The sequence below is a fragment of the Gallinula chloropus genome, assembly GCF_964237585.1.
Source record: "Gallinula chloropus genome assembly, chromosome: 2".
Classification (NCBI taxonomy): domain Eukaryota; kingdom Metazoa; phylum Chordata; class Aves; order Gruiformes; family Rallidae; genus Gallinula; species Gallinula chloropus.
In genome coordinates this window covers 71,692,192-71,715,887 of record NC_140086.1, presented here as the reverse complement: position 1 = coordinate 71,715,887, position 23,696 = coordinate 71,692,192, and the positions used below count along the sequence as shown (strand labels likewise).

The following is a 23,696-nucleotide window of genomic DNA, read 5'->3' as shown; positions in this document are numbered from 1 at the left end:
CTGTGGTTTGAGAGGAAAAAAGGGTGATATTTTCACTCATCGTTGTGGCCTCAAGAGTGTTTAGACTTACCCTTTCCTTTGAAACCACGCTGTTGATTTGTGTGTCTGATTTAATTTTAAATCCTTCTGTGTTGGTTAAAATAGTTTGGTTAAATGTCCTATATCTCCAGGAGCAAAGGAAAATAAAATTTTGGAAATGTTTAGAGCAGATATTAATACCTTCTGCCTCCATGAAAGATTCCTGCATGGGTACAGACGCATGCAGATAGATGGATGCTGGCACACACGCATGTTCTCCGGCTGCTCTGGGAAAGCAGCAGCATCAGTGGTGACCACTGCATGCCCTGCAGCAAATAAAGAACAAGAAAGGAGACCAGACAGGGCACATCTCGTGTGACCAAGACGCAGAAAATACTGCAGCTGGTCTCATCGTAGAAGGGAAAAGGGGGGGAAAAAAAAAGAAAGGGGAACAAAAAAAAAGCAAGCAGCCTTTTCTGCCTTAGAAAAGCCATCCTACAGCACCACCTAGCAGGCACGGATGGGTATGAATGAACAGACTAGAGCACAGTGCTGGTAGAACAGGATGCTGAGCAGGACGCTGTACTTGGGAACGGCTGCGCCACCGTGACCCGGCACAGCTCACTGATCCAGGCAGAGGTGTGCCGCCCTTCCTTCAGGCGGTACCCTTAGTGTTAGGTATTTTTAGCCTGATGCTAAATGGATCTCTTGGAGTATTTGATGAAACACATTTTAAGATTTGAGGGGATTTTTTTGGTACTCTAAAGTGGTACCCATTTACGATTTTGTTTGCACGAGTCTAAAGTGCTGGGGGGGAATCTCCCAGCAGCCTGCTGAGGGATAGGATCCAGCCAGGGCATGGGTTTCAGAGAGCATGGCGAGCACAGCCTGGTCCCACCCCCACGTCTGGGGAAGGTGTGTTAGAAAACAGTTCAGCTGCAGCTTCTGCCTGACCCCAGTTTTAAAAGCTGTTGTGTATGTTTGGGTTTCTGTAGGGACCAAGATGCAAATACGCTCCTGGGCTGCAAAGGAGACTGACTGATTTGTGAAACTGTAGCGAATTTCAGCCTATGGCATTTACTTTAACTAATTAATGTTGCTCATCTCCATACCTTAAATTGATTTTAGGCTTTGGCCTGCTGCTCTAAACAAGTGGGTAACAAGTGGGTATGTATGAGAGGCTCTGGCAGTGCCCACTTGTGGGAAGCTGTCTAGGAGCTCAAAGGAAATACTCAGGTTTTAATTAAAGCAGGGATTTCAGAACGCGAGCTGCTGCCTGTGCTGAGCTAGGGCAGCACTGATCCTCCTTGGACTGTGCTGTGGATGCACGGGGTTAGAAACAGCATGATGCAGGAGGGCAACGAGTTACAGGAGTTTGCTCTTTCAGCTTGCAAAGATTGCTAGTTTGGCATTATGCATGCAGGCAGGTCTGCCTTACTACTCAGAGGCAGGACACAGATCTCCAGCAGCAGGACTGAAGTCCAGTCCCTTCCATGATCCTGGTTAAAGCGAGGGGCTAGCTCTCAAGACTTTACTTGCTCTGTAGCATTTGGAAAGCTAGTAGTAGTACTGCTACTGCTACTACTATTAATAGTAGTAGTATTACTATTATACTAGTAATATTATAATATCACTATTATAGCGAAGGACTCTACAATAAAATCCATATGTGAATGTCTAAAATATTCTTTCAGACTTGTGAGACCTTTTACTTTTCTGAAAGGAAATGTGCTTGTGCAGTAATTTGGAAAATAAATTTTAAAAAAACACCACCAACAAACTTTTTTCCCCCGTTGGCATTTCCACGATCAATGGTAATATCTTTCATGCTCCCCACACAGCTGTTTTGTGATACTTATCATCTCTTTTATAGAACTGTTCGGATGTTTAAGTAAATGTTCCTTGTGAAGTGCTGTAAGAGCCTACCGTGAAACGTTCTCTAAAAACTGGAAAAGTAACACCAAAAGCAAGAGTTCAGTGTGATTTTATTTCTCCCAATAATCTCACCTCTTCAAAAATTGTGCTCTACTGAGTTGAAAGGGTCAAATCTCAATTACATTTACTTTTGGCTAAATCCATAGGAACCATTCCCGTCAGACATTACACAGCTACCGCAGCGCATTTTAGTTGAGCTTTCTGGGATACAAAGGATCATGTTCTGCAGCAGTTTATTTTACTGCTTTTGTGAACTGCTGCCCCTCCTTAGGGCATCACTGTATTTACTGATTTTGCCTGCAGTTACTCTTGACTTCAGAAGAAAGTGGAAGTAATCTGTTGTGGTTACATCAGGAAGAAGAAAGGCTTGGGGTTTGTTTTTTTTCTTTTCCTCTCCCTTTTTCTGTCTGTACTGCTCCCAAAGAACTGAAACAACAGCCTAAAATTGATCTATGATGCAAGTCAAATCACTGCTGATTATGATCTCATGCTTCTGTGGGTTCAGCCCTTTGAATGACCATGGCAATTACTTGGCTAAAAACTATGCAAGTCCCAGATGCTGAATAATTCTCAAATACTACATCTCAAATACGTTTCGTTCCGACAATAACAAAACTGAAATGCATGTTAGTGCCTCAGTAGAGGCACATCTGACTCTGCATTGGTTTGGTCAAATGTATTTAGTCCTTGGATTCAGAGCAGGGCACTGAGAAGGGTCAAATGAAGAGACATCTGAGCTCTGCTGCTCTTCCAGCTGCTCCCCTCTCCTGGTCACCTGTGCTGCAAACTGACCTGTAGGTTGGTAGCTACTGCCTCCTAGGAATATATGGGCAGAGATTTGATTTCAGTTATCTTATTACATTGCTGTTTGATATTTTTAGACTTGTGGCAAGAATGGTCACATTTCAGGTGAGTTTGGAGGATGCTCTGCGGTACGTCTGGTGCTCTGTTATCTCATTTGAGAGATAAGAAACCTGGTTCAGGCACGTCTTTGAGCTGCACATGCAGGTTTCTGGAGAAGCAGGCTGTAGAGAGAGTTGTATACTTACACGAGTGTGAGCAAAGAAGCCTTGATGAACCTGTTAGCTTTGAAAATGAGTTTCTGACCCTTGAATACCTGTTGTAACCACGTTCGGAGCCCGTTCTATATAAAAGATGTTTCTAACCCTTTCGGTCTCCTGTCAAACTAAACCGAAAGCAAGGATTGCTGTCACTGTGATGCTGATGAGGAACTGAAACACAAATTCTGTGAGTCATAGTAGGCCCTTTAGCAAGCGGCTCAGTATTCTCATAAGTGCTTGGGAAAATTAAGTCTCTTAAGCTAGAATATTACAGGTGTTTGTCATAATCACAGACCACTCCGGGTGTGCAGAGAACTACTAGAATCTCACTGCGTAAAAGGATTCATCTTCAGGTGATTTGTGAACTGAAAAGTACTTTTGGAGTATATGGATGGGTGTCTGTACGTTGGACTGCTCTGTTATAGTGAAATTGGGTGATTGCTGTGGCCTGGTGAAAATGACAATTGCTACAGATTTTTTTGCCCCCTGATGTCCCTTTCAGTATATGTACATGAGGGGTTGGTATGGGGGTGTGAGAGGCAGAAAATAAGTTGCAGATGCCTGGTTTCAAAAAACAAAGAGTGCTTTAAAATAAAAATCATGGGGTCTCCATTCCTGTTCTTGATATAGCTGTTATCAGTTAGTCACATTTAATCATTTAGACACGGTTTTGGTCAACTAGCTCTAGGTGGCTGTACAGGGAGCTGGACAAGACCTCCAGAGGTCCTTTTCAACCTCAACCATTTTTTAATTCTGTGAATCACACAAAGTTCCTCCTACTTTATCTGCTGCAGTGGCACATACAAACATATGCCTTCTACTGTGAGAAAATGGTAAAAGCCAGCCCCTTTTTTATGAGTTGTAACAGATTTACTGGAGTTGGGATCTGGACATAGTGATGAATCTGGACATCGGAGTCGTCTCAAAGATGTTGATGAACCTGAAGTTGACATTATCTAATCTACAAATCTTTAAAAGACAAGTGAAGATGAATGTAATGAGAGTGAACCCCAACTTGAGTTTGGGAAGCACATTAACAGGAGGAGTGCTGTATAGAAGCACTTCCATTTTTAGTATCCAAACAGGAATCTGGGGGGGTCTCTTTGCCCCTCTTTCTCCTTTCTGTGATTCAAAACCAAGCATACATCCATTCAGTTCATAAGTTCTATTGATTTGCTATAAAATTGAATGCGACAAGTTTGGTTGATAGAGGAAGGAGGTAGCTTGAGATAGAGGAACTTTATACCTCTTCCAAAACAGTTAGTATCACTATGATATGTGGGTAATGTTGTCTCCATAATAACTTAGTATTTTCTTGCCATTCTCCATCTGTGTGCAGAGGTTACATACTTGCTAGCATTTATGACAAACAAAATTTAAAATATCTCTATCTCTATCCTCTTTCAATGAAGGAGAGAGAATAATGTGGAATTGCTAGGGCTGTGTAATTCAACAGTGCCTTAGCTGATAAGAAGTGACCTGTGCCCTCAAGAATGAGATTTCTAGATGCTAGCTGTGTGGAACATACTGCCACTCAGCTCAGAAGTGGGAATTTCTCGCACACATGGGAAGCTGGGAATTTCTCTGGCCTCAGTTACAGTTTTCATTTCTTCACGGAGTTCTGTGGACATGGGATAAAGCATCTGAACTGCACTGATTGTGTGAATTAAATTTGATGACAGTCACCTTTCCCAGACTTGAGAAAGCTGTGAACAAATAGGTGATTGCTGTAGAAATGTGACTGCTTCCATTACATTTATCTCCTCAGAAAGTAGCATTATTCATCAATTTTATTTGGCAAACTGTCCAAAAGTAAATAAATGGGTCTGGTTATGTAGTCAAACCACTGATTCTGGGTTCTTTTTGTGCCTGATTAATACTTGGAAGTTTGAGAATAGAGAAGCGTTTCAGTCTATACATACAGTGCAATACTGATACTCCTACCATTCCAGTACAAAGTGGAATATATACATATGTATCTCCTGTCTCCAGTTTCATTTTATTAGTTTTTCTTTCAAGAGGAGTTTGTCATGTTTTTTTTCCATGATTTTATGTATGATATTTGTTCTTCCAATGTTGTTGTTATTTCAGTAATTCAAACCACTACCATGTTGCTTTTCAGGGTGCCTAAGAAGGTTAACCTGTTAACAATTCTTTGCTTAAGAAAGATGATGAGATAGATAATATATTACTGCTTAGACTCTTTCTCAACACACTATCTTCAACCACGTCCACACATTTGATACATAGGTTGTTTTGATTTTGAGGTTTTGCTGTTGAAATGTTGTCTGTGAGATTGACCAGTGTCAGGAAAGGACTGCCAACCATATCATTAAACTTACGGGGGTTTTCAGGTGAAGTTATTTAAACCCAGCCATAGTTTTGGTATTTAATATGAGTACTTTTTAATGGAACTGTTGAAAGAACAAATTTCACATGCGTAAAACCACAGAATAATAACAGAGTAGTTTTCCACTGTACTTGCAGACTCAAATAGTTTTTTTCCCTTGGGCCCTTGAACTCAACCTTGATATTATTTAAACAGGACATGGCCAAGGCCACTAACTCTAGCGAGTTGTTTCATGACCAGGAGAACTAAGGAAGTACTTTGTTATCTTTTTTTCCTCCTCCTTCCTTGCTTCTTCTTTCCCATGCTCCACACGCTCTCGGCACCATCACTTCTGCTGTATATTCTATGCCTGTCTTTGGTATGGCTGGTGGCCTGCAGCATGGACAGCAGAAGGCTTCACGAGGACTCATTTTCTAGCTGGCTGCTTTTCAAAATGGCTGGAAACTTCCATTTCTCTCATTAGAATGCTGGCTTGGGGGTCTTTTGTAATGCAGTTTTCAATTTGTGTAAGAGCATAGCTCAATTACTTTCAGAGATGACTGAATTCAGTGGATAGACCACACAGTTACAGGGAAGAGTTAGTCTACAGGTCGACAGTGAGAGGGACAGCACAGCTTTCTAGGAAACAAGGGTGAAAAGGGAGTGTTCCTCCTCAGTGTCATGTGTTTTAGTGGGTTTAATGTTGTAAGAAGGCTCTGAGAGAAAGTACTTCTCCAATAGTAGTAGTATTTATTGACCATATCACTACTTACAACTACGTGAAGGGAGGTTGTAGAGAGGTGGGCGATGGTCTCTTCAGCCAGGTGACAGGTGATGGGACAAGGGGAAATGGCACAAAACTGCACCAGGGCAGGTTCAGATTAGATATTGGAAAAAAAGGTTTTACTGAAAGAGTTGTGGGGGCCTGGAACAGGCTGCCTAGGGAGGGGGTTGAGTCACCATCCCTAGAAGTGTTTAACAAAAGGGTACTTAGGTACTTAGGGATATGGTTTAGTTTAGGACAGGAATGGTTGGACTTGATGATCTTAAAGGTCTTTTCCAACCTTGTGATTCTGTGCTAGTTTCTTTATTTCTCTGTTTTCTTCTGGCTTTGACCATAATTCGCCAGAGCCACACATTTTATTGGTGATGACTTTCACAGTCAGGAACAGGATCACCTCTGAGCTTCACTTGAGCCATTCTGTGCATTGATCAGGAGGAAAAATAACTTCATGAAGTGTTGAGGTGCTGCTTTGTACACAGTTCCCATGTCAAACGTACTGTAGATCTGAAGGCTGTGAAGCACTCTGCCAGTATCATGAGGAAATTCTGTTTTGCATCACCTACAGGCCAGCCTGCATATATCAGAAGTCTGGCTATGATAGGAGATGGGTCTCAGAAGAAGGTGATTTGGAGTGGAAAATTGAATTGGAGCAAATCGACTTAATTCTACATAGTTTCTAATCACCCATGAAAATGATACAGTAGTGGTTTAAGCTTAAATGTAATGGCTGCATTTCAATTTCAAAATGCTTCTGAAAACACAGTCAAATATTTACTTGGTGGCTTTAAAAAAAAAAAAAAAGGAAATGAGATGTGCTGTTACATCTCTTCTGTTTGCTTTCAAGTTCACAGTACTTCAGGTTTCCCATATGGAAAATGTGATGTATGGCAGCATGCGTCACAGAACTGTCGCATGCCTTGGTTAACTGTAGATGGCTCTCAGATCCTTGAATGCTTTACATTACATATTTAACACATCAGTAACCTACATTAGTAACAGGTTATTTAATCTCTTCTCTCTTTAAAATTGATTGTCTTTTGTCTTAAATACAATGACACTGAATTACATCAGATGCCTTCCTAAACCAAGATGTCATCCAGCCACGTAACCAAAGATAGAATAGTGTGATAGGAAGGGAATTTTGGAGATGGAACTCAAGAGAAAGTTGTATCTGCAAGTAAGTTCATAAAAACTCTTTTCCTCTCCCAGATTTTTTGGAACACGGCTAAAGAAATATCTCTTTGGCCCTGCCCAAGAAAAAGAAGTTGCTGAAACTGCCACTTTCCCAAACCTTTCCTGTTGCCAAAGGTTCAGCCCAGTGACCATCTGTTGAGGAAGGCGTAGTTCAAGGCCAACATCATACATCAATGTAGAGGGCTGGTGGGAAGGCTCAGCATGCAACTCTTGCATCATTACAAGAAAAAAAATTAAAAAAGAGAAAAGGAAAACATGCCAAATGGCCTTAATCATATTTCTCCTATGTAGGTGCACACCCAGTTCTTGTGATGCATGTGACAGTACCCAGTGGTTAAATTCTAATTTGCAAATCCATCGTGTACAATTCTAATTACCTTTGGTTTCTTGTTGCTTATCTACTTCTTTCTATTTGCTGAGTTAGTTATCTCCTTTTTAACAAAACATGAAATACTGATTATATCTGCTACTGAACAGATCATCAGAGTAGTGTTCAAGAGAGACAAGGTTATTGTCATTCATGCTGCTCATCAGAAATGCAAATTGTATTTACTACAAGTATGACTGATGCTTAAAGACCACTCTTGTTTAAAAAGTGGGGCGTATTTCTACTTGGCTATGACCTATAGATTTTTTTGGGTCGTGCATTTGCAGTAGCTACAGACAAGTTGCCTAGTCAGACAGTATGTTTCCATGTCCTTATTTGTGTCACACATAGTATTTGTTTTTATCTTTGCATAGGGCTAGTTTCATATGTGCCCAACAAAGGTTATGCTATCTAGTGAAAGGAACAGGCTTTACTAGACAATCTTGCTCTACAAGCCACAACATGGAAATACTCGAAAACCCTTGCTGTATATCAACAGTTTGAGGTACACGTTTGTGGAACAAAAAAAAGGGAAGAAAAATGTCTGTGCTTTATCAAAAGCTGTTTGCACATGACATGCGGGCATGAGATTTAGCAGAAATTACTTCTCACGTTACTGTCGCTTCTCTCCAGTTAAGTGTTATATACCTTTTCTGATACAATATAATACTTACCCAGACACAGAAGGCAGGTTACTGATAGTTTTAATTTGGCTGGAGTCCTAGAAAGCACCAGAGCTTTGGAAGGGTTAAGAAAAGCATCGACAGGTTGAGTATGACAAAACTACACAACTTGAAGTGAGGAAAAAAAAAAAAAAAAAGAAAATCTTATTGTAAATCTTTACAAGTGAAGCTGAATTCCTGTTCTGGACACAGGCTGATGGCAAATTTCCAATGAAATATTTTTGGTTTGTGTTTTGCAATGGAAAAAGCTAAAATTTAATTGAAACCAAACCCTTCTGTTTCAGCAATTTTTGAAAGAGCAGAAGAGAAAGCCCCTTAAAACCTGGGAATACCTAATAGCTCTGTGATTGGACCCCTTGACAAAGGTGCGATGACACCGTTTCTGGAGTCACCTGAGACTAAAGAAGTTTGATCCTTTAATGTCCTGTAATTTCCGTGTCCTGTCCCATCCTCTTTTCTGGCTGAATAATTATATGTCATTTTCACACAATGAAGAGTCCTCACAGGAGAGACTGAGGGGATGGTCTGGTTGCAGGGGAGGAAAACAAGGAAAGACTTCTCTCACTTTATTTTGTCCTGCAAAGCTGTGAATGGCCTTCCCTTTATCCTGTCAGAAAACAAAGAAAACTGTCACTTTTTGCTATTTCATGGGATGGGAAAGTCACTACTCACCTCATGTGAAGATCATGGCTGGTGTTCCAAAAGGGGGAGAGGGGAATGCCCAAAAAACCCTGTAGCATCCCCTCCCTGGTTCTAGACTGCAGCACTTCCGTTGTTAATCAATGTCTCTATGACACAGTGATTGCTGCATGAGAAACCTAGCTACATTGTTAGTTCATTACAAATGGCTTAATACAGAGCTAATGGCTACCCCCAATATATTCTTTTCAAGCTTCCGTCAGAACGGCGTGGATTCATCCAAGGGCCGTGTTGGCCTCATATCATGTTTTGATTTGTTGTATGAATTGTCTGCTCCTGTGTACAGATTTTTTTCATTTTTTTCCCTCTTCTGCATCTGGACCATGATTGATGATGTAAATAATCATTTCCAGGCATGAGCTTTTTTTTTTTTTCCTCTTGACCAGTCACTAATCACTACTTGCGCATCCCTGTGTTTTGTTGGTAAGCCAGATAAATTTCTTTTTAATGGCCTTCTTTCTCTTCATGTCAGAAATCTCACCACAGATAAATGACAGATACACACCACATACCTAACAGTCCACAGACTTTATAATCATTTTCCAGTACGTTTGCAAAGTTCTGAGAAATTTCATTTTAGGAATAGTAAGTACATGCATTTCTGCATCCCTACCATTATGTGCTCTGCAGAGAGAAAATCTTTAAGAAACATTCAGGATTAAAGGACTGTTGTTTAACTGATAAGCTTGAAGCATTTCGCATCTAAACAGAGTTTTTTCACTTTGATTTAACTCACCTTTCTCCACTGTCTGCACCTTCAGTCCTGAGCCTGCAAAGCACTTAACAACAGTTAATTTGCCCTATTTAAACATCCCTCTTTGCAGATTTGAGTGAAAGTGGTTGCATATTAAAATAGGGTCTAGCATTATTTTAATATATGCCAACTAATAAAAATTCCAGTGCTTAAAATAGACATGGCATCATACACATTCTTATTTGCATTGCTGGTAGAGCAGCCCACAGATACATGGGTCATTGAATAGTTACATTCCTGATGAAATAAAATCCCTGAGTGCAAACAATAGTGCCTAGAATGGGGTTATTCACATGCTTTATGCACGTGGTGTTTAGCTGTTGTATCTCACCTTTGTGATACCTCCATGTGCCCCACACGTCCTGTCACTTGGGCATTTGTGGCCCCTCTGGTGAGAAAGTGGAGGAATTGTCACGTCCTCATTGCAGACTCAAAAGCAGCTTCTAAGGCCCCAGCACATAAGAAATCTTTCTTCTAGGGAAGAGTGATTACACTCATTTGAGAAGTTTTGTGGTGTTCTGTTATTTATATTCTTAATTAATATCTATATTTATGAATTTTCCATTATTCACCTTAAAAAAGGCTGCCTTAAATTTTAGATGGAGAATTAAGGTGGCAAGAAACACTTGGCTCAGGTGACACAGAAGGATCTCATTGTTCTGATCACTCTTCCATTCAGGAGCTATGAATAGAAAGGAACTGGATTGCTAAGTGGAGTTGTTACCCTTTTTCAGAATTGACCTCAAATGTCAATTTTGGAGAGGAAAGTCAGAGAATAGAAAGAACTTTGTTCTTTTCTTTTGTAAGGAATTCATTTTCAAATCTAGTAATAGAGGTTTCCAGTAATTTTACTCCTGATTTCTTTCCCCTTTTCTGGTGTACTTTTCACCTGGGTTACGTAAACACGGTGTACAACACATTTACAAAGCTGTTTGCTCTTGCTGTATTAGGATTCTTTCCCATGTATAGCCAGCCCTGCATACTTTTGAGATAGATGGCCTTTGGTCATGGTACCAGCGGTGGCTTTCCCGGCTCGTGCACCCAGTGCTGGAATTCTTGGCTTGCTGTCTGCCTGCAGATGTGGGAGAGGTCAAGTAAGATGTAAGTTGCAGTGGAGATGTGTAAAAAGCTCATGAAATACTGAAATGACATTGTTCCAGAGATTTGAGAAAGTTAATGCTTTTCAGAAAATACTGGGATGTTTTATGCGTCAGGTAAATCATGTTTCTAAAAGGCTGGCTACAGATACACATCCTTGGCAAAGGGCTTTCACACGTCAATCATGCCTTTACCTGGCACTGAAAATAAGTTCAGCCTCCTTCCACTTTATACATAGCCTTTTTTGTGCACTGTAAATTCCTTAACTGATACCAAAGCTATGCTGTGCAAATGATGCCAACATAAGATTATCCAGTTGTCCTTCCTCATCATCATCTGTTTTCAGTATTAGAATTCTGATTTCAGCCTCATTTCAAGATTAGATGTTTCTCTGAGAACAAGGATGGACATGTTCTGGGTGTGTTTTCATCTTCTGGGGAAAGAAAGTGAACAAAGAAAAGTGTCACGGTTCTGGGAACTGCCACAAAATGTAGACACCTTACACCAGAGCATTAGTAGGATAAGACTGTGTTTTGGGGTTGTCAGAGGCAAACCTGCTTTTATACAGAACAGACAGCTCTCATTGCCCATATCCAGGAATGCTGAAGTTGAAACGCAGCCCTGAGGCTTCCAAAACCATGCAAACCAATAGTAAAATAGTGAGCTGGTAGCAAACAAGTACAGAAAACAAGGTTAACTTCTATAACTTCTAGTACATATATAATTCTAATGTGTATTTTAGTCTCCTTGTATATGTGGAAGTCTGTGTGTCGCTATAGATTTACCGGGTGCTGAAGGAGGTTTTTGAACTATTAGCAACAAGAAATATGACAGAAAACCAAAGGGCTGGATAGAAACTCTGATTGAATCCCAAATTACAATTTGGAAATGTTAGAGTTTTCATCACTGCTTCACTAGAGAGAGAATTGTTTATTTTGGGGTTTTTTTTTTAGTCCTAATCCATGTCATGAGATTCATCCAGAGACATGTAAGCCAAAGTTATGCTTTGGTCTGGCTGGCTTCTCTCTCTGAACAGGAGAGACAAATTGGGAACAACAGATATAGCAAGATATAGAACATACAGTGTTGCAAGAAATCCTAGGAGGATCTCAGTGCTTTTTTGTTTATGCACATCTAATTTTTTAATAGATAAATTAAACAGGTGCTGTACTTATTTGGACAGCCTTGGAAGTAATGTTGCTAGCTCAAGGAGAATGTTGTTATGACTAAGTTTTCTCATGGCAGGTTTTAACTGGCACTTTTTGTAAATCTTCCTTTTCTGCCCTTTTCTTCGTTTGCCAATAGTTCTTCCTTGAAAATTATCATTTAAGTGTACTTAGTCCTGGTAACTTCAATCAGTAAAAAACACAGATGTTTTTTAACATCACACCACTTAATTCTGTCTCCTCATTCTAAATAAGAGAATATGAACATGAACAGGAGTCAGTACTGTGCCCTTGTGTGAGTACTGTGTCTCATGAGAGGTGAGACCCCCAACATGTGAGGGTGGTGAGGCCCTGGCACAGGCTGCCCAGAGAAGCTGTGGCTGCCCCCTCCCTGGCAGTGTTCACCAGGTTGGATGGGGCTTTGGGCAACCCGGTCTAGTGGAGGGTGTCCCTCCCCACAGCAGGGGTGTAGAACTAGATGAGGTCCCTTACAACCCAAACCTTTCTGTGATTGAGTGATTCTGTGTGTGAAAGGAGGCCAGACGCATCTGGGGCTGGGCTGGTGGAAGAGTACCTACCAAGTTAAAGGAAACACCTCTCCTCATTTGGTGTTACTAAGACTGCATTCAGAATTCAGGGATCCTGATTCGGGTTCCTCAGTGTGGCATAGATATTTACCTACTAGAGTGAGTCCAGTGGGGTTTCACCACAACAGTGGCACTAGGTTTGCTCATGTAAGATAAGAAAGAAAGTGCTATTAGGTTAATTCCAACTTAAATTATTCTAATATTCTCTTGTGCTCAATATTTTCATTTCCTTTTCCTTGCTTACCATAAAGGAAAATAATAATATTATATTGTATTACATTATTATATTTTTATTATAATGTGTATTGGGTTTTATATATACTATATATTATGTATTTTTCTTAAATACTTCCATTTCAGGAAGATCTTTCCTTCTATTGTGAACAGAAAGTGTTTTTATCCCCTTGTGAAGCATGGGACTGAGCAGCATTGCAGGGCTGTTCCCTCAGCACTAGAAGTTGGGGGCATCTTTGCACCCCACAAGAAAGAAGGATTTAGGTTTTCCTGTGCCCCTCTCACCAGTGGGATGGACACTGTTGAGTTGCAGCAGTAGCTGCCTTGCTGTGTTGTATCAGTAGGATGAGTACTCAGCCTGCAAGGCCATGCCCATGCTTGGATTAGGCCTCGGAGGATTTGGCCTTACTAAATCTTTAGTTAAAAATCCAGTTCTTTTTCCTCCTTTAAATTTGAATATCATAAATCCAAAGTAACTACTTTGCCCTGAGTGAAATACTAAGTTTTTACTCAATTTTGGTTTTGTTTTCTTTAAAAAAAAATAAAAATCCTAAATTTTAAGACCCGAACTTTGCAACAATTGCTTTCTGACAGCATTCCTTGTAAAGACTAAAGCCTTTCCTGGCAAGCAACTTACAACTAGGACAAGCCCTTCCACGAGACATGAGTTTTGCAGCCTGTTGTGTGGTCTCTTTGGCTGGATCTGTAACACGTTTCCGATTGTCTAAATATAAACAGATAAAAAGGAAGGGACTGCCAAACTCCTCTGTGTAACGTAAAGTGAGTCAGAAGGAAAAGGTTTATAATTTTTCTTCTTCCTTTTACATTGCTGGTTACATCTTATCTTTAGCCAGAAGATGCTAACATCATTTCCTCTATATAAATTGGCTTGTACATGATACAAAAATACAACATGGCTTTCTTTCCTAACTTAATAGAAGTTTTGATACTTCAATGTTTTGACATTCAAAAATGCGTATTTAATCTCTGAACTGTTAAAACATCACTTTACTGAGCCAGTGGGTGTGTGTATTGCCTCAGAAATTTGGGTAAACCTATGTTTGCAAAGTGATGATACCAGGGCTTTGTTTTGGACCAGCGCAGCATATGTTAACCTTTTGTATCGCTCTTCTGACATCTTTTCCTGTTTGAAGTAATCATGTTGTGACTGCCCTGTGGGTTTTAACAGAACTGTGCCTCTTTTGAAGCTGATTCAGAAAGCAGTTGTGCCCATCTTCCATACAAAATGGGAGCCTGGTAAACCCCAGAATCAGCCTTAAAAGCCTTCATGAAGCTTTTAACAGTGATTCACATGAACAGCAATTCATGAATAAAATATGAAACTTGTTTCTATTGCTCCCATGGCTGTGCCATCTGGGTACATCAAGTGAAATAAAATGATACCTGTGACTGGCAAATCCGCCCGTGGCTTCACAAAAGGAAGCAAGAAACTCAATGAATTACTGCTCTTTTTTTCCTGTTAGGCAATCTCCCAGTTTTGAGATTTGCAGGTATTTTATTTGCAGTGTCTACTATTTAAGCAACTGAAAAGGCATTCCCTGCTCATTCGCAAAGACATGAGGGTCTTCCACTTTGACAGTCATCATAGATAATCACAAATGGAAACTTTCTGAATAGCCCTGGTATTCAGTCATCTTGGTTGAAACCCTTCTTGTTGCAACACCTGATACTTAGCGTGTCACCAGCAGCATGCATGAGCTGCCCACAGGCAGGCCAGGCTCACAGGTTGTGAAGGGATCACTTAACAAGCAGAACATCATATTGGAGGCCGTGTAAGAAAATACACCATGCTTCACATAGGTCTTGGAAGCAAGTATCTCTGGAATGGACCATTCAGAGACTTCTTGGTGCCATGGTGGGTAATCAGAGTCGATTTTAGTGTGAGCATGTCAGACTCTGGACTGTCCTTGTGTCAGATATCTTGGAGGGGCTTTTGCTGGCTGGATACTCCATTTTCCAAGAGGCAGTGCAGCTGCTCGACGATTGCCTGCTGATGTCAAGAAGTGCTATTAAAGCAGTATTAAAAGTCCCATTGTAAGATGTGTGCCGAGGTTGTGTGGGCCACAGGTAGCTAGTAAGTCCCCACTGTGCAGCTTAGTTTAGGACTGCAGTATTTTGAGTTTGTAATTACCCAAGGTGTCCAAAGCTTACAAGTGCCCACAGGAGTCTCAGGTGCCATTTTCTGTTGAGCAGGAAACCACGTTTAAAACGCAGGTTTTCTCAAAGCTAGTGGCTGTACTGACTACCAGTGGTAACCTGCCATGATGTTACCTCACTTACAGGCACCTCCACTGCCCAGGGCTGCTTGACTATTTTATGAGGAGTTGGAGAAGTCCTGAAAATTTGCAACTTGAGAAACTGAACTTACAGTGTCCTTGTACTCGCTACGTGGCTATCAAAATACAACTTTTTCTAGTAACTTCTTTTCTCCAGGACTGCTTCTGGGTGGTATTTAGTCCTTATTCTGTCATCTGTTAGCTTGTTAAGCACAGGAGGTTGATGCCTGCAGACAGCACTGCAATAATCAGCTGGCTTGAGCCCTGATCTGGTGCAACTGCAGTGGGCTGCCCTGAGGCTTTCCAGGATTTGTAGTGTGGCGGATACAAAGTGCATAGGGACCAGCTCCTTATTAGAGCAGCTGCTGTAGCCAGCAGGCAACAGTTAGAGCAAAGGTATTGAAAACAATTCTCCTTTCTGGAAGAAAAAGAGATTTGCAAAAATAGGTGTGTGCCTGGTGTGACCCTCCACCGATTGCTGTTAGGTGGGAAGGTATGGGAACGTTGCCATGGAGTACTTACGTGTAAATGCATCCCATTGTCACCATATGGCCAAGCCTTGAGGTTTTAGAACCATCAAAAGTAATAGCCAAGATTTCCTTACTAAGGAAAGGTTTCTGAATCATATTAGTAGGTGGTACAGAGGTACCCAGGAAATACATTATTGCTAGAATCGTTCACAGTAATGTGGTAACTCCTGTTTTATGAAGTAACTTTACAAAGCAAGTGGAGACTTGTTGGAAACTCTTTCAACATGTCTATTAAACAATCGAACTTGATTAATAAGGGAAATGCCATTGCAGAGCAGAAACAGTATGCTATTGGCCTAAAAGTACACAGATGTCCAGTGCAGTCACGGGGAAGTGATTTGTTTGTCATCAGATATCAATTACCTATAATTTGATTACCCCATGTATCTATAAAGTATCACTGTGGCAACACAACTGCAAATTAGACTAACCAAGTGTCTTACGGGACCTGGCAAGGTTTGTTATGGATTTCCTGGCTTTGAGCCCTAAAAGTATCTAATTCAATGTTATGTCAATTCTGAGTGAGTGTAGATTCATCAAGAGAAGCTTTTCCCTTGCTGGTAATGTCACTGCAGTGCATTAAGCTTAGTTCAGCACCAGGGGGTAAAACTGGAGAAGCCAGGGAAATACCTGGGTCACTGTCTGCTCTAAGCTACATCAGCAAGCTGCAAGCATTTTACCTTGAAGTGTGCCCTGGTACATCTCTGTGAGTGGCAATGTGAGTGCAGTAGCTTGAGTGGTTTTCACAATGCAGACACTCTTGCTGCCTTTGAGGGCATCTGTGAAATGATTAATAGTGATTCTTCGCCTCTTCTGAGACTTGTCTTGAGAAGACTTGAAAAAATGAGGGAATGGGAATGAGTTTCAATCTACTGATAGAAACTATATATATACATCCCTGAAACAGTTTAACAGTACAGTATAATGATTTTAATTTTTTTTCCACCTGGAAAATGACGACATAATGACCAGGCAGTTATGTTTCAGAGTGCTACTAACTTAATGTAATGAGACAAAGACTGGGATTTTCTGGAGCATGGCTTATCTCTACATGAATGTGTTCAAAAGTAGATTTAAAAATCTGGCAATGGCAAAGCATAGACTAATGACCACATTTCTGTCTCATTAATAACCTTAGACATTGTTGGATAGTTTTGTTGCAGAACAAGATAGCAGAAAAATACAGTAAATTTACAAATACCTGTGTTTCTGCAGTTTGATTCAGTTAGAGTAGGTTGGAAATTGTGGTTTTTTGGGGGGCAGTGGTGTATCACTTTTTATTTGGCTTTAAATTGATGATTTAGCTTGAGGATATAGGGGATCTATCAGTGTTCATGGACAGCCAGAGAGGTACCAGATGACTGGAGACTTGCTAATGTGACACCCATCTATAAGAAAGGTCGTAAGGAAGATCCGGGGAACTACAGGCCTGTTAGCCTGACCTTGGTGCCAGGGAAGATTATGGAGCAAGACATCCTCTGGGAATTTACAGAGCAAATATGTGAAAACCAGGGGATCAGGCCCAGCCAGCATGGGTTCATGGGTTGAATCAATGGGCAGAAGTCATTGGGATGAAGTTCAACACAGTGAAGTGTCAGGTCCTGCTACAGGCCTGGGACAGGGTGGCTGGAAAGCTGCATAGAGGAAAAGGATCTGGGAATGTTGGGTGACACTCACCTGAACATGAGCCAGCCGTGTGTCCAGGTGGCCAAGAAGGCCAACAGCATCCTGGCTTGTATCAGGAAGAGCATAGGCAAGCAGGACCAGGGAGGTGATCGTACCCCTGTGCTCAGCTCTGGTGAGGCCACACCTTGAATACTGCATTCAGTTTTGGGGCCCTCACTACAAGAAAGACATTGAGGGGCTGGAGTATGTCCAAAAAAGAGCAACAAAGCTGATGAAGGATCTGGAACACAAGTCTTATGAGGAATGGTAGAGGGAACTGGGACTGTTTAGCCTCGAGAACAGGAGGCTCAGGGGAGACCTTGTTTGCTCTCTACAGCTATCTGAAAGTAGGTTGTGGTGAGCTGGGGATCAGCCTCTTCTCACAGATAACTAGCAATAGGACAAGAGGGAATGGCTGCAAGTTGGGCCAGGGAAGGTTCAGTTTAGAAATTAGGAGAAATTTCTTCTCATAAAGAGTGTTCAGGCATTGGAATGGGTTGCCAAGGGAGGTGATGGAGTCATTGTCCCTTGGGGTCTTCAAGGAAAGGTTGGGTGAGGTGCTTAGGGACGTGCTTTAGTGAGTAATAAATGTGGGAGGGGAATGGTTGGACTAGATGATCTTGGAGGTCTTTTCCAAACTTAATGATTCTGTGATTTGACTTAGAATCAGTTCTAATAAAAACCCTGTTGGCTGAGCATGTAAAGCCCTGCCTCTTGAAAAGTCCTCCTCTTTCACATCTCCTTTTATTAAAAACTCCAAATATTACCTTAAGTAAGGAGCTGGTTTTTCACCTACCTGATCATGCCAAGCAAATCTTTAAAAGTTTTTACTCAGCGTTTTGAAAATTATCTAATAATCAAATGATCTAGTAGTCTGGAAATGGGAGATCTGTGATGAAACCAATGGAGTTTATCTATTGATTTCCAGTAGGTCCATTATAGTAATGTTGAGGCTTTGCTGAGCTCACGCTTCAGGGATGTACAAAATACTGAATTTGAAGACTTGCAGGAAGAATGTTCAGTTCCAATAAATCACACTATTCATGACAGGGTAGGATAGTTGGAGATTAAACACACTTTCTCCCAAGCTTTGTTAAATAGTGAAGACTGGTCTATTTAATAAGCATTAGATAGTAGCAATATGAGAAAAGAGGAAAGCATGAGGAGAAAATCATCCCGTGATACAGCAATTTAACAGCATGAAAAGCTTACAGTGAGAAGGGGAAACAAAGGTGCTGAGAAGTAGAGGAATTCTTAGCTCAGCAGGTTCTGTGTACATGAAGTTTTGGAGAGCGATGTTGGGAGCATGCATAGGTGCATGCATAGGTGGGATGTTCAACCTTTTATTACATGTGTCAGCACTGAACTTTTGTTTGGATTCACAGACTCCCCCTAGAAGAGCACTGTCCAACCAATGAAGCTGTCAGCTAACTGGCCACCTTTCGTTTTTTCAGTCCTGGCATAGCTTAATCTCTTCCACTTGTGTGTTGTTACGAGATCTGGATCACTGCGCTTGCATCTTGCCCAGTGTTATTTAACACATCTGGAAACGCTGTGGTTTGCTGAATGACAAGTCACACTCTTTTCTTCCAGTTCCGCCTGGTGGTAAAGACAGCGCTGAAGCTGCTGCTGGTGTTTGTGGAGTACACCGAGTCCAACGCACCGCTTTTAATCCAGGCAGTATCTACCGTGGATGAAAAGAGAGGTGAGTGGCCTTCCTTACTTGGGGGGCGGTGGGGTGGTGGGGGTGGTACAAAATGCCAGCGCTGCTGACATCAGGATAGCATTTCATGACTGATTTCAGTGGTTCTGGAGCTGCTGTGGCGATGCCTGCTTTGTGCGACGTACCCCTCATTTCTTGATTAAAAGCGTATTTTAAGTATTCATGCAAATTAAGACTGTTTTGAGGGATGAATTAGAGTGGGAAAGTGTAGAGTGAAAATCTGAGGAACCCATCTGGCTTGCTGTGCACCTCAGTCATTGCCACTTGCCTGCACCCCTGTGCAAAGCAAGTCCCACTGTGTCTTCCGACCTTGGAAGCTCCTTTGGGCCAGTCTGCCTTTCCATTTACTTCTGAGAAGCAGGAGTCTGATTTAGAAGAGAAAATGATATCTAATCAGTGTAATCCCTTTGAAGAGAAAGATGAGGTCAGTAATAGTACAGGCTTTATAGTAAAAGTAAAACCATCTGTTGTTACATTAAAATAAAGCCCTTGAGCAGATATTATACTATGAAATCTGTTACCCTTCAGGCTCATGAAAAATACTTGAATATGTATACTGTATTTTTTACAAATAAATAGAACAAAAATGGTTCTTTCTTGTTCTTCCCACAAAGCCATTGCTAAGCTCCCGGGGCATTCTCTCTTGATGCAAAACATTCCTTTGCCCCAAGGAGAGTTTTTGAGGTTGGGAGAACCATTGTTGTGGTCTCAGACACATGGAGGTTGAAAGCAAGATCCCCTCTGTGGAGCAACTGCCTCCATGCTGAAGTTGTTTGAGTGACCTGACATGGTAAAAGTGAAACAAAAAAAGTTGGGGGATGGGGAGAATGGTGGTGCAGAGATAGGAGAAAGTAGCCCGGTTTTGCCTTCAGCTATCAACATGGGTGTGTTTGAAAGACCCCAAAAAACTCCAATGGCTCTGTTATGGCTGGAGAGCAGACAAGGGCAATTCAAAACCAGTGTAACACGTTGAATGGTGGGGTCGTTGGGTTGGCTTTCTGTTTTGAATTAAAACCAGTAAACCTTACAATGCCATAAGCAGAAATATAATCACAATATTCATGTAATTCTGAGTGCTATGATTTATTTTTACAGTCATCCCTAGTATTTCCTCAGCTCTCTGAACTCACTGATATTCTCAGTGTGTTCAAATTGCCATCTGTTCACATGCTAGTAAACCTCATTGAAGAAAGAGCAAAAAGAGGACCCTAAACATGCTACCATGCGCTGTGTATTCCCTTCTGTATCTGTAAAACAGCCCCAGGCAAGCGTTTACATGCCCCAAAGTAATAAAACAACTTCAGTAACAACAGAAAACATGTGGGGGGAAAGAAAAAAGTGATGCATGTAGTTAGATGGATACTTGTTAGGAGCATGAGGAAAGGGTTTATGGGAATTCTCATACCTGTGGGTTGGCGGATTGTCTCATGAACAAATAGCAAATAACTTAGACCCAAATACCCAGTTTTCCTTCCTTCCTTTTTTTTTTTTTAATGTTTTTATTATTAAGCAGTTATGCTTAGCTGCAAAAGAGGAGGGTTTTTTTCTTGGTTTAGACTTAGTTCCTTTTTTAGGACATCAGTGTCATAGCCCTTCACTTTTGACTGTGGATATGCTATGTTTTAATTTATATTTTGAAGTTATTGTCTTATAACTGAGGAGTACCTGTCTTTAAAGACTGATTTAATGGAACAGAAATCGAGCAGAAGAAAAAGCAGTGTGCCTTTTCTTGAAATGTTGTCATAAATCTTGCAGGTATATAATTAAGTTTAGCACTGCTTTGAAAAAAGTCCAATGTTTCATGTATATACAAGGTGATGAGATATGACATAATTCCTCAACATGTGTACCACACATGATTAACATAAAGAACCCCGTAATAACTCAGCCTTGTTTCAAAGCAATCCCATCTGTGGTTTCTGTGCAAGAATACATCCACATGCAAACTCTAAGTACAGAGATCCGCAGAAGTGCTGGCTTTACTCACAGATACAAGCAGACCATAAGTGAGTGAATAACTGTGCAGACCTCATCACATAGGAAGTAGCTTCTAGTTATACTTGCATCTAGATCCCCCTTCCCTGGCCCTTTTTTGTGTCTGAGCCCCAGAGGACTCTGATCTCTTTTCATTTTAAGCATACCGGGACTGGAAAGCGGAGCTGGCCTTGCACTCTGCTCTCTGGGGCTGCTTTATCATGAGCATTTTTTAAGACAGAGATGAAAGCTCTGTGGCTGACCTGGACACTGTCACATACTGTTTGTGATTCTGACTTCTCGTTACATCATTTGTGAATAGCCCACATTAGCAGTAGCTCCACTCTCCTTGCCATTTCACAGAGAATCACAGAACAGTAGGGGTTGGAAGGGACCTCTAGAGACCATCTAGACATCCAGTAAATTTGTGTAGGCACGATGGAAGGCTGTGTGTTCACACATATTTAAGTAGGCAGGGATACAAGATGTTGAAGTCTTTCCAAAAGTATCAATACCTTTCCATCCTACGGCAACTTAGAGACAGGCACTCTCTAAGTTGGTGGCAGTCCTCAAGTACAGTTCTGGCCTGATGCAAGGCTTTTCATACATAATATTCATGTCCTGTGTAGTTGTGATGTCAAGATTTTGTTTAAGGCATGAAATTTATTTATTTTCTTTTTTTTTTTTTCCCTGAGATTCATCTGTAAAAACTTTTAAAGGGGAAACAGAGGAGAGACTTAAAAGAATGGGCAATGTTATTCAATAGGCTGTATTAATTTAATTTAGGCGTGGTTATTGCAACACCATAGTTCTCCACGTGTTTATGCACAGTTTGTGACTACTCAGAGTGCTGTAGTAAGAGCAGGGTTGAGTCTCCAGCCTTCTGTGGGAGCAGCCACAATAACGAGCTGTTGTTACCAGAGAGAAGCCTGTAACGGCAGTGGAGCAATTCTCGTTTCACCCATTAGAAGGCAGGAGAACACGCACAAAACTCGACCTCTGATCTTTCACTTCAGTGAGCCTGTTCCATCACTCCATTCCAGTTTGCCACAAGTCCTGTATGGAAGTAATAACCTTATGGGAGCATCCCATTCTGTTCCTAGATGAATTGCTGGGATACTGAATGATCATTCTTTTGATTCATCATTCTTCTGCATCGTGATCAGGTGGAGGAGACAGGCTAGAAAGGAAACCTTTCTCAGAATCAGCAAGCATAAATGCTTACGCTTACTATTTCTAAAAATAAACTCCATAATATACAAATATTAAATGGATTTACTTATATATGCATTGCCAAACCTACATTTGAGCTCAGATTTTTCAGGATTTGTTATATTCTGACTATTACACAGACAATAGCAGCTGTAGATTTTAGCTCTGCCTAATAGTTTCCTCAAAAGGTCTTCTTTGTCTATAAATGAAGAGCTTTTCATATTCTTTACAATACAAATACCCTTTTTAAGGAGAAGGGAAAATATACATCATGTTTTTCATATCTCTTGTATGAGCATTCTTGCTTTACTGCAGCAGCCAGTGAGTTTAGAAATATCATCCATGCTCTTAGTGTATGATTTTCCAAGGTATCTCTCACAAAGTTTTTCTATGCAGCTTGAAAGGAGAAGTTTTTTTCACTGTCATTACATTACAAAAATAATTGCCTTGAAAATATTTTTGTCCATGTAGACTCCAGATTATGGTCTCATCTTTAAGTGGTGATTCTCCAGGACCAACATAGTTGGAAATCCAAGCTGAAGGCACAAGAGTGAATGAGAGCAGACACCTGCTCTAGATCTGCCCATATCCCATGCTCGCCAGATTGTAGGTTGGAAACTATATAGGCTCTCATTATATATTAGTGAGGAATATTAACCCAAAAAGAGTAATACAGTAAGGTCACAGTGTAACATCCACACCAGAAGTGCCTTGTCCTCAGGTAGGTAGACACCTGTACAGCTATTTCCATGTTGACTCCTTGGCTGTTCAATTTGAGATCATAATGATGAAAATAACATTTGAAAAGAAAGGTTTCAACTGGTACAGATTGGAGTAGCTCTAACAAAGTCACTGATAGTACTGCCTCTTTATGGTTTTAGTTAGGGAATGGACGAAGAATTTAAAATATAAGACTAGATTTTTGGAAATTGCCTAAAAGCAGCACCTTAAAGCCTTTTGGAGATGGATTAGCTAGTACAAGGCTGCCATATTAGTAAGCGTGATTGATTAACAGTTTTAAAATCTTGTATTCTGAAACAGAGAAGCAGTGTAGGTAGAAGAAAATTATGTATCATCCTTGCAGGAAAACAGACAGGCGATGCTGAAAATATTCTTTTATGGTAATGAAGTATCAAGACATTCAGGGAAAAAAACCCAACAAACTCCAGTGTGCTGTCTTTACAAAACAAAACAGGATGGTCCTAATAGGAATAAAACCTTCCTGCAAAATAAAGGCATGCTTCCCTGTGAGGATTCTCGCTGAAAAATGCAGTATGGATTAAATTTTTTATGTAGTTAACAACTTGCTTTTTTCTAAACAGCGTTGTTATAAGTCAGACTTTGCACAGTTTCCCCATTTTGTTTCTCAGTCTTATTTTCTTCCAT

General features: G+C 40.8%; 1 protein-coding gene across 3 annotated transcripts in view; it reads left to right on the top strand.

Annotated features, from left to right (window-relative positions):
- Positions 1 to 23,696, top strand: part of FHOD3 (formin homology 2 domain containing 3) — a gene marked incomplete at both ends in the record, with an annotated part of 396,588 nt that overhangs the window by 247,721 nt on the left and 125,171 nt on the right. For all 3 annotated transcript variants that reach the window (XM_084260348.1, XM_084260347.1, XM_084260346.1), the window contains one exon: positions 18,995 to 19,106. In XM_084260348.1, the coding sequence (XP_084116474.1) occupies positions 18,995 to 19,106 (112 nt within the window). The remainder of the gene's footprint in view (positions 1 to 18,994; positions 19,107 to 23,696) is intronic.